Source organism: Empidonax traillii, unplaced genomic scaffold (assembly GCF_003031625.1).
Source record: "Empidonax traillii isolate 1590-97213 ecotype Southwest subspecies unplaced genomic scaffold, ASM303162v1 scaffold769:size436185, whole genome shotgun sequence".
Lineage (NCBI taxonomy): Eukaryota > Metazoa > Chordata > Aves > Passeriformes > Tyrannidae > Empidonax > Empidonax traillii.
This window is the reverse complement of record NW_020955962.1, coordinates 388743-401193: the sequence shown is the minus strand read 5'-3', so window position 1 is coordinate 401193 and position 12451 is coordinate 388743. Positions and strand designations below refer to the sequence as shown.

Here is a 12451-nt window from a genome sequence, read left to right as displayed (position 1 = left end):
TACCTAATTTCATTTATTCATTTATTTAACTTGTAGGTTAAACGAAAGGTTGAAACAGAGTATCCTGCTCACATTTAGTATTAAACCCAATTAAGCATCCTCATCCTCGGTGCCCCTGCCAGCCATAAAGAGCCAGTAAAATTCAGACATCCACACCACGAGCCTCTGCTTAACCTTTACATCATCTCCCCTTTCTCGGGCTCCCCTGAACCTCCCAAACCCAGATCCAAACAGGCGGCCTTGGAGCGAGTGGGTCGATTATCCAAGACAAGGGAAGTGAACAGGCGGAGCTGGGAGCGTTTACAGAGCCAGAGCGGGAGGAGGGACACAAACTGACCATGTCACCCATGTGTGGCTGGAACTCGAACTTCATGGGGGGGCAGAAGACGTTGTTGTACATCTCCATCAGCCTCTGCTTGTCGCTGTTGGCGTCCAGGTTCTCCACGGCGTTCTCGATGGCGTCCAGCCCCTCGTGCTTCGACTGCTCCAGGTTCAGCTCCGCCGACAGGAACGTCCTGAGGGCTCTGTTGAGGCTGGCGTGGTACCCCAGGTCACAGCACTGCTGGAAAAACACACACAACCCCCAACGTGAATAAAGTGGAGAAACTCTGGAGCAGAAATCAAAGCATTTCCAAAGCCTGAAGCTGTCTAAATAGATAACAAGTTGCAGTTATTTCAGCATCTTCTGGGTACCAGAGTGGTCCCACATCCCCCACTCAGTGCAGAGGGTCCTTAGAGAACCTCAGCCTATAATGCCACACAAATTTTACACCATGTTACAATTAATAACCAAGACAAGCACAGCTCAAACTATTAAAAAGTTTTGTGGATTTTTCATGGAGCATTAGGTATTCATTTCATGCTGTTAGAGAAAAGTAACCTAGAAGTGGGTGTGTTCAACAGCATGGCAGTGTATTCCCCTAAATTCTAGCCTCTCTTTAAGGGGCCCTGATTCCTACAAACACACTCCAAAAATCCTTAAATAACATTATTCAAAGGAAGAGGAAAACAAGGCGCTAAAGTACTACTGGCGAAACAAGGCAAAGGATTTGGATCATGCATAACAGTTAATCTGCATCGAGACAATTCCACCCAAAACACAGAAAACTGCTTCATTCAGTGTACTTCAGGACGGAGGAACATGACCTGGACATCCCAGGCATGAGAACAGAGTCATCCAAAAGCCAAGCAGCCTTCGGTTGGGATGATTTCACTGCTGGGGTGAAACAGAAGAGCAAAAAAAAAAAAAAAACAACTTTGAAGCAGAGAGTGGTTATGGTCAAGAATTTCCTGGCTATGGCTGACACCAGGGTGATGTCACTGGGATACAATCAAGCAGCTTCATCTCCACCAGGGCTGCAGAGCCAAGTTTTCATGTTTCAGAAGGGGAGAAAGGCACTTTTTCATTAGCTGATCAGAAACAGCCCGGGTTTTTCAGCCATCGAGTTAAGAGAGCAAGAAGGAGCCCACCTTCTTGGAATTACAAGCAAGATTACATACACTAGGAGAATATCCAAAAAGAAAGAAAGAGACCATCTGCTTGATTGCTGTGCTGCTCTGTAAGCAAAATTCACATGAAATCTCCTCCTCGCCCATCATTTGGGTCTCATCACTGTCATTGTGTGCAAAAGCAAAGAAAAAAAAAGGGGAAAAAAGAGAAGGAGGGGTGGTGGGAAAGGGAAGAGAGAGGCTACTGGACCATTCCCTGCTTTCACAGAATTTCTGCCACCGGGTGCTGCTGGATGCCTGGTTCTTGTGCCAACAAGCTGTGGCAGGTGGGGAGCCTTGTAAAAAGAGCTGCAGTTGCTGGTTGGGCTGGAGGCAGAGAATTAAAGGACTTTACATTCAATCAGAAAGAACAAAACCAGCCAAGATTAAAAAAAAAAAAAAAAACACACAACAACAACAAAACAAAACACCAAAACAAAAGAGGCCTGATTGAGAATCTGCACGTGTGGAGGCAGTCTTGGATCAAGAGCCACTCACAGCTCCTGCTCACTGCACACACACTGCAGTGCTTCCCTGCAGTCATGGATGGGGGAAAAGGCAGAGTTGGGCCAACGCTCCAGCCAGGATTAGGATCAGCTCAGATTTAACAGCAGCACTCACCCCTTTTCTCAGAATCACAGAAGAATAGCTGCTGTTGGAAGGGACTTCTGGAGATCACCCGGTCCAACCCCCCTGCCAAGGCAAGGTTACCCAGAGCAGGTGACACAGAAACTCACCCAGATGGGTTTGGAATGTCTCCAGAGAGGAGAGTCCAGATGTTCCTGGGCTCTGCCACCCTCCATGCAAAGAAATTCTTCTTCATGCTGAGGTGGAGCTTCTCCTGTTTTAGTTTATGGCCCGTGCTCCCCATCCTGTCACTGCGCACCACTGAACAGACCTGGCACCATCCTGACACCCCTTGGAAATATTTCTCCATCTTCCCTTCTCCAGACTAACCAGGCCCAGCTCCCACAGTCCCTCCTCCTCAGACAGATGCCCCAGACTCCTCATCATCTTTGTGGCCCCTGCTGGAGCCCCTCCAGTAGCTCCTTGTCTTTCTTCAGCTGTGGAGACCAGAACTGGACACAGTTCCTGCTGCAGGAGGGGAGAGCACTGGGGGAACTGGGAAGTCAGAGGGGAGTTAATTTGTCACACCCACCTCGAAGCAAAGTGGTTTGGCTTTCTGCTGTTGAAGGCAGTGACAGAAAACACTTCCCAGCCCACTCCCCCACTTGAAAGGTTTCTAAAGTCCAGCGCTCCGTGTTTATAAACGTACCAGTCCCGCCGTCCCTTTTCTGGGTTATATAAATGTTTGATGGAATCATTCTCAAAGGAAATCAATTTTTTATAAGAATTTAACGATAACTCATTCCAATTCCCTTCCCGACACGACAGCTGATTAACCCTTTGCCAGTGAGCAGTTTCCAAACGGACCCAAACCAGGAGATTTAAGGAGAAAAAGCCCTTTGTTTTAAAATGCAATTTCCATTTGGAAGGGAAAGGATGGGATCCTGGAGTAAACAGCAATGGAATAACTATTCCTAGAGGAGTAAAGTAAGCTCTGGGAGTCACTCACACACACATTTTTACCTTTTTTTTTTTTTTTTTAAATCCTGTCCTAGTGACCCTTTTATAAATATGAGTTAATGCAAACTTCCCCATTACTGTAATATTTCATTAGCATCAAAGAGCTGCCTCAGTCCCCAAAGTCAGGAAATTCAAAACTACTGGGCTATGTCAGGAACAATTTATTGTTCTTAACTCTTGATGAAGAATTAACTCCCTGTTATCCTTCCCTGCAACTGGAGAGGGAACACAATGTGCTGTGCAAACATGACAAGTTTAATGCTGTTGGGTCTAACACAATCTACTTGTAAGTAACTTTGAAGATTACTTTTATATTATATTTCAAAATTCAATACGATCAAATGATTAGATTGAGGGAAAGTATTACAGCCTGGCTTGAAAATCACATTTTTTATTTAATTCAGACGGTTCAGATAACCATCACTGGCTATAATTGTTAATTTTCAATCCTTCAGGATCAAAGGCATTAATAAATCTATATTCCCTGTGTCTTGACAATGAGATAACTGAGCTCCATCTCCTGTGCTCCCAGACAAGTCCCACATTTTTCCATGCCCGAAAACAGAACAGATAATATTTTTATTTTAAAGATGATGAGAACTTGTGATGTAGTGTTAAACTGAATGCTTCAAGGGGGTTAACACGGGCATGGACTCACCCAGAGGCACAATGGCTCCTCTCTAGGAACAGTGACAAATCTCTGGAATGCTGGAGTTTGGCTCCCTGTCTTGCAGCACTGCCTGCCACGGCCCTGAGACAGCTGGGACTGGGAGAGAAGCACTTCTTTCCAAGCTGGATAACCCAGATTTGTCATGTCCTGCTTGAAACATCTCAGGTCTGCGCTTAGAAATTGGTTTGGGGCTTATGAAATCCAAAAGGATTCTTCACTCTGTATGATCCGTGAAAATACCCTGAGAAGGGCCTGAGAGCAGAAAAATGAACCAAGAACACGTGCAGCATTTGGGGGAGGACTTACAGATGGGTTGTAAAAGTAAAAACTGAGATAACTGAATTAGGCTGAGGGCAGGGAAGTGAATCCCAACCAACTTTTCAACGTAAATATGCACAAAAAGTTATCATTTGTTAAAAAAAAAACCCTGAGACCGCACAATTAAGGTTGAGCAAACGTTAACCAAAACAGGTCTCCTAAAAAGGCAGCAGGAATAAACAATCCAGGCCTCTTCAGCGCAGCAATTCTGCAAATGATGACATCTGGAAATAACAGTATTTTTCAAGCCCACTCTCATTGACAGCCCTGACCTCCAAAGGACAGGTTTAAAATCAACACCTGGCACAAGAGCACTCCAGGCGAGTTTATCATCGGCTGAATAAATGTATTATATAGACTGTTAGTTATTATAATAGCTGAGTAATTAATTGTGATCTGAGTGCTCTTTATTGCCTGTGTCTAGAGAGACACTTGTGTTCATTACTCCCTGCTCCTGCTGCAGCTCCCTCCAGGCTTTGCAGCCGAGTGTTTCCAGCAGTGACAGCACTGGGATGGCCTTGGAAATGGAACTGGATCCAGCAAGAGTGACCCAGACACAGCCTGTTCGGTGCTTGAGCTCTGCAGCCTGAAGGGGGGAGTTACATCCCTGTGAGGAGCTCAGGATTCCCAGCTGGGCTGGGATTTGGATTCAATGATCCTTGAGGGTTCCTCCCAACTCAGGATATTCTATGGTTCTCTGAGTTTTTCAGAACTAGTTAAAAGCAACTTCAGGAAATGCTTCTGAACTCTCATTTTTTCCCCCCCAAATTTCTTCTACTGTTTCTACAGTTCAGAATCCTTTTTTTTTTTTTTTCCAAAATGTGCTTCAGAGTTAAAATCTTGCGGGTTTGCTTAAAATAGCAAACAGAAAATGTCAGGCAACAGTACGACACCAAAGCTGGGTTTCATTTCAACCAAGCAACCCCTTTTCTTTTTCAGAGCCACGTTTCTTGTCTCCCCGTGCAACAAACCGAGCTGGCCATCCAAGAAAAGCTCATGTCACAGCTTTGTGAACAAACACCAGGGTTGTGGCCACCCCCCAAGCTGCCCATCCCAGCCTGTCCCTGCACAGCTGGGCAGGGGTTTCCAGCTGTGCTGGTGCAGAAGATGCTGAAGGAGGAGGGGAAGGTGTGAGGGCTCATGGCAGTGATACCCAGTGCAGGCCCCCGAGCAGCAGCACTTACATCAATGAGATCAGACAGGTCGTGGATGTAATACTTGAACACCGAGGCATTGGTGGCTTCCAGGGCCAGCAGATACTCATTTCTTGCCTTAATTGCCTTCAGCCTGTTTTCTGTGTACTTTGCTTGGCGCTAAAAGAGAAAGAAAAAGAGAATACAGCATTAAAAGAGGTGCAGCAGCATTCAGGATACTGAACAAGCCCTGCTCTGCTCACACAGTTTTTGTCCATTTGAATTCCAGTTTTATCAAGACTCCAAGACTTCAAATGTAGGTTAAATATTCAGATGCTTTTAAGCATTACTGCACTAGGCAGCTCTGGATTGAAAGCCTTCTCTTGAGGCTGTGGGCTGGGGAAGATTAAGGAGAGGATGAAGGGACAAGGTGGGTTTATGAGGTTATTTATGGCCCAGCTCCAGCACTACAAGAAGACCACAGGTACTCTGAGGGCTGCTGCCAGCACCCCACCTCTTCCAACAGAAGCTAGGCTTGAACTTGGTCCTTCCAGAGCCTAAAACCATTAAAAAATAACTCTTCCCCTTCCTATTGGCTTGAACCTTAGAGCTGAACTGGTCAACTAGTGACTAACTAACCTTAGACTGACTTCAAACTGACTGATTACTGAGGCAACTGGCTCTGCCCACAAAGCCAGTCTGGGATTACTTGACTGCCTCCTATCACAGGTCTTGTGCTTTGTTCAAGAAAAAATACACGTTAACCAGGACTTCCAGTTACTTTTACACTCTGTTTAACCTTTTTGTGCCACGCCTGCATTACCTGGGATAACACAAAATGCACTTGGGATTCTCCTAAAGGACACTCGGTGCAAGCTTTGGCCTTTCCTTAATCCGAGCGCTTAAAATGGCAAAAATAAATGAGATTGGCATTTGATGATCTACTGCAAAAATCCCCCCTCTACACAAGCAGCAGCACTGCCACGCAGGTACCTTCTCCTTCATTTTCTCTATTTTTTTGACAGAGCTTCGCCGCACGTGTTTCTCTTCAAACTTGACGTTGGACGTCGAGTCGGGGGAGCGCGGGGTCTGCTTGTCCTCTTGTTTCACTGACTTCCCAATCTGCTTCTCCTCCTGCTTCTCTGCCTCCTTCAGCTTGCTCTGGGCGCTGATGCTGTCAGCATTGTACATGTGGTAGGTTTTCATAACCTGCAGAGAGGCGAGGGCCGACAGTCAGAGCCGATTGTTAAACCTGAAATAATCCGAACTGGAAAAATAACTCAGGGAAATTTCCCCCTCCGGGAAAGCAGGACAGAAGGTGCCACGAACGAGTGTGGCTCTAAAAATGAATCTGAAATCAAAGTGGATTATTTTGCAGCTGTTTCTTTGTTTAACTTTGGCATGTGCCTTCTTGTACAATCCAATAAAGGAGGCATGAGATCCAAAAAAAGATCCAGACTCAATCCAGCCTCCTTTACTATTCAAAGAAAATGATATGCCAGCGTTGGAAAATGAGAGCTTTTCATCAGCAGGTAAGTTTTCCAAAGGGATGCCTATCAGTCTTTCATCTGGATGAATTAGTCCTTTAAACATCACAAGTCTCCAGGAACTGTATGTAAATCCTGTCTGAACACAATGGCTGCAAAAGCAACCCAGGTTCCATTTGTTTATATCGAATTTGCTACATAAAAGTACTTCTGTCCACCTTATGTAATAAAAATATTAATAAAAGAGTGTTGTTTTTTTGTTTAGGGGGACCTGCACTCTGTACTATGTGGACAACCTGTATTATAGCACATTTTTTATAACTAAGTATAGATAAATATCCCCCAAAGTCACAAAAAGCCCATTTGTTTCACAGGATAGTAACATCTAGCTTTGTGCTGAGGAAAAGGATCTAAAAAACCAAAGGGCACGATACATAAACTAGTTCTTTATCCAGAAATGCAAAGCAATTTGAAGCACACACCAAAACAAACATTATGATGTAACTCTCGCAGGGGGCAAAAGAAACAAAAAGAAAAAAAAAAAAAGCACAGTTGCATAAAGTCACCCCAAATAAATCAAATTTTCTATGCAAGTGGGGTCTTTATTTCAGAGGAAAATCTGTTTATACCTATTTTGCACCATAACATGACAGTTTTACGTAAGTAGGACGCAATCTCTGCCTCTGCAGTGATCAGCAAAGGTTCCCAGATACAAAGAGACACTGGATTTAAACATGAAAGGGAATGTGAATGCAGCCAGTGTTGGAGAGACGTGCTGAATAATTTACACACATGCACTCCCAGCTCCTGCATATGCTCAGACTATAAAGCAGGCATTTATAATAATAGATTCAAAGTGGTTTCTTCTCCTCCGTCACCGAGAGTGGAACTGGCAGAGAGCAAGAGAAGCAGGAGAAGAAATGGGCAGCTGAATGGTTTCAACCCACGTTGGCAGCCACGGGCTCTGCCCACCCCAGTCTGCTACTGGGGTCACTGGTGACTCACTGGAGCCTGCTGAGGGCACAGCACGGGACAGCTCAGGGCAAGAGAAATTCCAGGCTGTGAAATCCTCTGTGTTTTGCTGGCACGGGGAAAGCAAAGAATCCTCCCCTGTCCGTTTTGCCTGAAAACAGGGATTCTGCCAGTGCTTTGGGTGCAGAGTCACATCGTGATTTTAGGCTGGAAAAGACCTCCAAGATCATCAAGCCAGATGATGCCCTCAAATAGAAAATAATTTCTGGAGTAGGCAGTGTTGATTACTCTGAATATTTGGCTTCAATGTAACTGTAATAAATTTTAATTGAACTACTCCCTCTATACGTTTTACTGATATGGGAAATTTCAGGGATACCCCTGAAACACTGTACCATTATTATTTTTACTGAATTTCATCACAGGGTTGACATGCCACGGCTTGAGGAACCCCCCTGGATCATCTTTTGAAAGAAGGAAGGACAGAACTTGTGTCTCCGAGTCATGACCCAGCGTATCATTAAGGAAGGACAAAATAAAAGACATTCTGAGCAACTAAACCACGGGTAAGTTCTGCTTTTAAAAGAGAACTAGCTCAGTAACAGCTGCAGAAAGCAAAAAATCTCGTCAAGCAACAACAGGATTTCCCATTTATCAATGTGAGAAGAAAAACCCCCACGCAGCATATGAACTAGGAACACATTCCTCCTCCTTCCTGAGGCAGTGCCCCTTCCTGGGTGCCTCCAGTGGATTTACTGAGATGCAAAAAGATGGAAAACTCTGTTACTCTAAGGGGAACTGCTTTGCTGAGGGTTGAGGATGAAACACACACACAGTGGGTCCCCCCACTGAAGCCTATTTGCAAATAATTCCACTATCTCTGACTCAATTCTTAACTTAAAACCATCACTGCAGCGAAGCAGGAGGTGTGATCTTCGTGGAGCAAGCACTCACAGAGCTGAAACAACACCAGGGCAGAGGGAAAAAGTGGGATTTATGGTGCTTGGTAGGTGGTGAACACGAGGTGCCTTCAAACCGCAGGGACTGCGGATGTTTATCGGTGTCGGTGGGAGAACCCAAACACTTCCTTGTGCCTGAAGAGGTGCCAAGAAATCAGTTTGATTTACCGTGTAGAGTTCATTCAGGACCTTCATCAAGTCTTCCTGGAGCTGCAATCCCACTTCCTTGCTCTGCAACGAAAGAGAGAAACGAAAGTGAGTTGGGGAAGATGGAAAAGAGGCAGAGGAAGTGAACGTGGAGCATCTACAAATAATTTAGGCCCAGTTAAGCACCACTACTTATGCTGGCAAATCCAACAACTGCCCAGCCCAGAGCCACTTAGGGTCACACTGCACCAAGAGTGTTAATAAACTGAAATGTTATATAAGCACAGAAAGAAAAGCTTTGCTGTGTGGAGATGGAAATGGCCAGAGAACTGGGGGTTTTCAAAGTTCATGCCTGGAAAAACACAGACTCGGTAATTTTAGCAGGATCAGGCAAGACTATGGATATAGGACAGCTTGGTATGGAAGCTGAAGAAATGCAGGGTAAAGAAGTCAGCACGTAACAAGAATATTACTCAGTTTAGACATTTTACTCACTCACTACCCACTAAGGCAGTGTTTGCGTGACTGAACCTTCATGCTCTGCGTGTTGGAAGTGTTTAATATCTACTGGGGCAGCAAATTTGATAAGTTCAAGATTATTTATGCCTACAAAGTTCAGGAAAAGAAAAAGATAAAGAGGCAGAGCAGACAAGCCCTCACTTAAACCAACATTTCTGCCTTGGAAGTCAAGATAGTGTTAAGCTGTGAGAAAAAAAAAAAAAAAAACACATACTGATAAATCTAAAAGCCAAAAGGGAGAGCTCATATAATTTAAATCTAAATTATTCTCTTCTGAATACTGCCCAGTTCAGCAGTGCTCAGAGTGTGTTTCTGAGATGACAGCTGTTTTATCCCAGGCTGTTTATGGGCTCTGTGGTTCAGACCAGCCTGGCCCTGCACTGTTGGCAGCACAATGGGATGCACAAGCACCCAAGGTCCAATCCTTTCCATTTTCCACACATTCCAGTCCCACGTTCCTAACCCTGCTCCCCAGGTGCTACTGGAAAAAAAAAAAATAAAAAAAGGCATCTGACACAAATGCTGACAAAGGAAAGCATCCTGCTTTTTCTGAGGAGTCTTTAATCTAAGGAAAAGCAAGAAGCTGGTGATTCCCAATCCCCAAGGGATTCGCAGCAACGAACCTACAGTTTTTTCCATCTCTGAAAGCAGGAAAAAAGCTGAAGCTGCTGCTCATCCCTGCAGTGATGTGGGTCACAAGGGTTTTCTGACTGCCTTTTCCTCAGCGTGGAGATGATTAATGGAAGTGACTGGCTGGGTCTGTTTTAAACGCCCTGAGCACTGAACTTTTCACACAGAAGGAGCTTTTGAGCAACACGCTCCACTGTGCTGGTGAAACTGCCTGGACTGGCCCAATCATCTGCCTTTCACCAGGCTCTTTTCAGCCCATTTGCTTATTTCTTGCATAAAATTGCTCATTCACTGCACAAACTGCTGAAGCATCAATTATGCGAAATAGATTAAAATGAATATTTTAATGTACGTTCGGGTTGAAGAAGAAAAGGAGACACACACAAGTGCCAAACTGTCAAAACACAAAACTCTTTGTGCTTCCAAATGAGCAATCAAGAAAGAAGCTGCTAGATTGCTGGACTGGAAAAAACCCTTCCATTAAGATGAAGGTGAGATAGATCATAGGTGCCATGAACACAAGAGCTATGTGATGAGCACTGTTAATGTAATGCTGTTCCCTGCACTGATTCCACCAAAAAAAAAAAGAAAAAAAAAAGGTTTAGGAGGAAAAAAAGCTGAGCTGGCTGACCCTGATAAATGAAAATACATTGGAGGAAGCAGAAGGGTTCGCTTGGGAAAGTCAGAAGAAAATGGGAAAGAAGTTGTTGCTCCAGAGGCAGGTGAAGGAGATGCACAAAGAGAACTTCCCTGACTTCCCTTGGAGTTCCAAGTGCAGCCAGATTCAAGGCTGCTGATCCCAACCCTTGTCATACAGGCATGAGAGATTCCAGGATCATGGCAGAATGCGGCATGGAATTACAAGGAAAATGCGTGTCAAGAAAGCAGAACCAACAGTCTTTGCAGTTGCCAGTGTCTCCAGGTATCAATTTCTATTTCAGCATCAAATTCTATGTTGTTCTCTGTTATTCTGTATGTTTTGCAAAGGCAGACAGAGCTTAAAATAAGGCTGTTTGTAAACAACCTTCCAGGAAAAAGCAATAAATGAAGGCAAATCTGATCAGTTTTATTATTATTTATTCATATCTGGCTGTAGCTACAACCAGAGTCTATCTGCACCTCCCTTAAAGGGCTTGTGCAACAACTCTTATCAAACTGGCTCTACTAATAAACTGTGTGTGGGGAGGGGAGGTCCCCACAAACCTTGTCTCCTTATCCCATCAGGGCTCAACCCTCTTCCTCTCGATCTGGGAGATGATCTCGTTGGATCATCACTGATGCTCCTGGAACCCGGCACAGCACAGGAGCCCATCACACACCTGAGACTGGGAGAGCGAGGCACCAGCACCTCCTCACCTGTGCTGTGTGCCAGGGTGTGCAATGGGTGCTGACAACCACAGCCTTGCCCCGTCCCTGAAAATCGGGAAAACCATCACCAGCACCCAAGGGAGTCATTTCGGGCTGGTGACAGCAAGTGCAAAGCTGCGTCCTCAGCACGTTCCTCTCCAATCGCCCTTCTCGAGCCTTTCCTGCAGCCCAGAGAAGCTGCTCTGAGCGTGTGTGCACAAACACACACATACACACACACACACACACACATGCACACTGCTCCTTTGTTACACCAGGGTGGATCTGCACCATGTGCCGAGCTGTAGGTTGCTGCCACATAAATTCCCAGCACCCCGTGCCAGCTCCTCAACGGCCTCTTTGTTCCAGCCCTCCTCCCCTCCACCTCCCCTCTAATTTAATCAAGATGTTTTTTGGGATCTACTGCAGGACTGGCTTGGCTGTTCCGCATTCCACCAAACATTAAACGACTTCAGCTTCGAAGTATTCAGGGGGGATAATAAATCTGGGAGCGCAGGAATGCTGTCAACATTTCATGCCCCGGATCTCGAGCCCCGGGGAATGCCGTTCCAGATCTGATAGAAAGATGGGACGGCTTCAAAACAAACATTCCGTGGAGTTCATGAGGTGCTTTCCCCACAAACTCAACAACAGGACTGGAACCATTGGTGGGTGAATGTGTAACACACCGAGATAAGAGATTTTAATCTAATTGTGTTGCCTCAAATGATGTCAGACGGCGACAGGGAACCCAAACCTGCTGATTCGGAGTTGCTCTCTAACAGGATCGGCTCCCTACATCTTTTAAAAAGCAGTAATTAAACGTACACAGGTAAACATTAAATATTCCCATGTTTTCTGAATCAACAGTGGGAGCTGGGAATGAGTCTTGCTGTAACCAGTGAGGAAATGGGCAGCAGTGCAAGATCCTTTTTATTTCTGTCTAAATCCACGTTACAACACCAGGTATTTATTATGCACTAGTTAAATTCTACTTATGAAGACTGTTAAAGAGAAGGCTTGCCACGTAAAATCTACCAAGATACATGTAGCACTTAAATAGAATTCAGTAATTAAAGTTTAGAATTCTTTAGAGGTAGATTCTTGATAGTGGTTTTTTTCCTCTTATTAATCAACCCTGCATGTAATTCATCTGCATCCAGTAGCAAATATGATTTATCCCCTCTATGCTCT

General features: G+C 44.9%; 1 protein-coding gene across 3 annotated transcripts in view; it reads right to left on the bottom strand.

Moving 5' to 3' along the window:
• SRGAP2 (SLIT-ROBO Rho GTPase activating protein 2) overlaps positions 1 to 12451 on the bottom strand; it is a 97318-nt gene that overhangs the window by 33589 nt on the left and 51278 nt on the right. For 2 of the 3 annotated variants that reach the window (XM_027901289.1, XM_027901291.1), the window contains exons 4-7: positions 8783 to 8845; positions 6190 to 6405; positions 5248 to 5376; positions 338 to 562 (exon numbers count right to left, since the gene is read on the bottom strand). In XM_027901289.1, the coding sequence (XP_027757090.1) occupies positions 338 to 562; positions 5248 to 5376; positions 6190 to 6405; positions 8783 to 8845 (633 nt within the window). The remainder of the gene's footprint in view (positions 1 to 337; positions 563 to 5247; positions 5377 to 6189; positions 6406 to 8782; positions 8846 to 12451) is intronic. The other variant, XM_027901290.1, reaches the window with a different exon arrangement.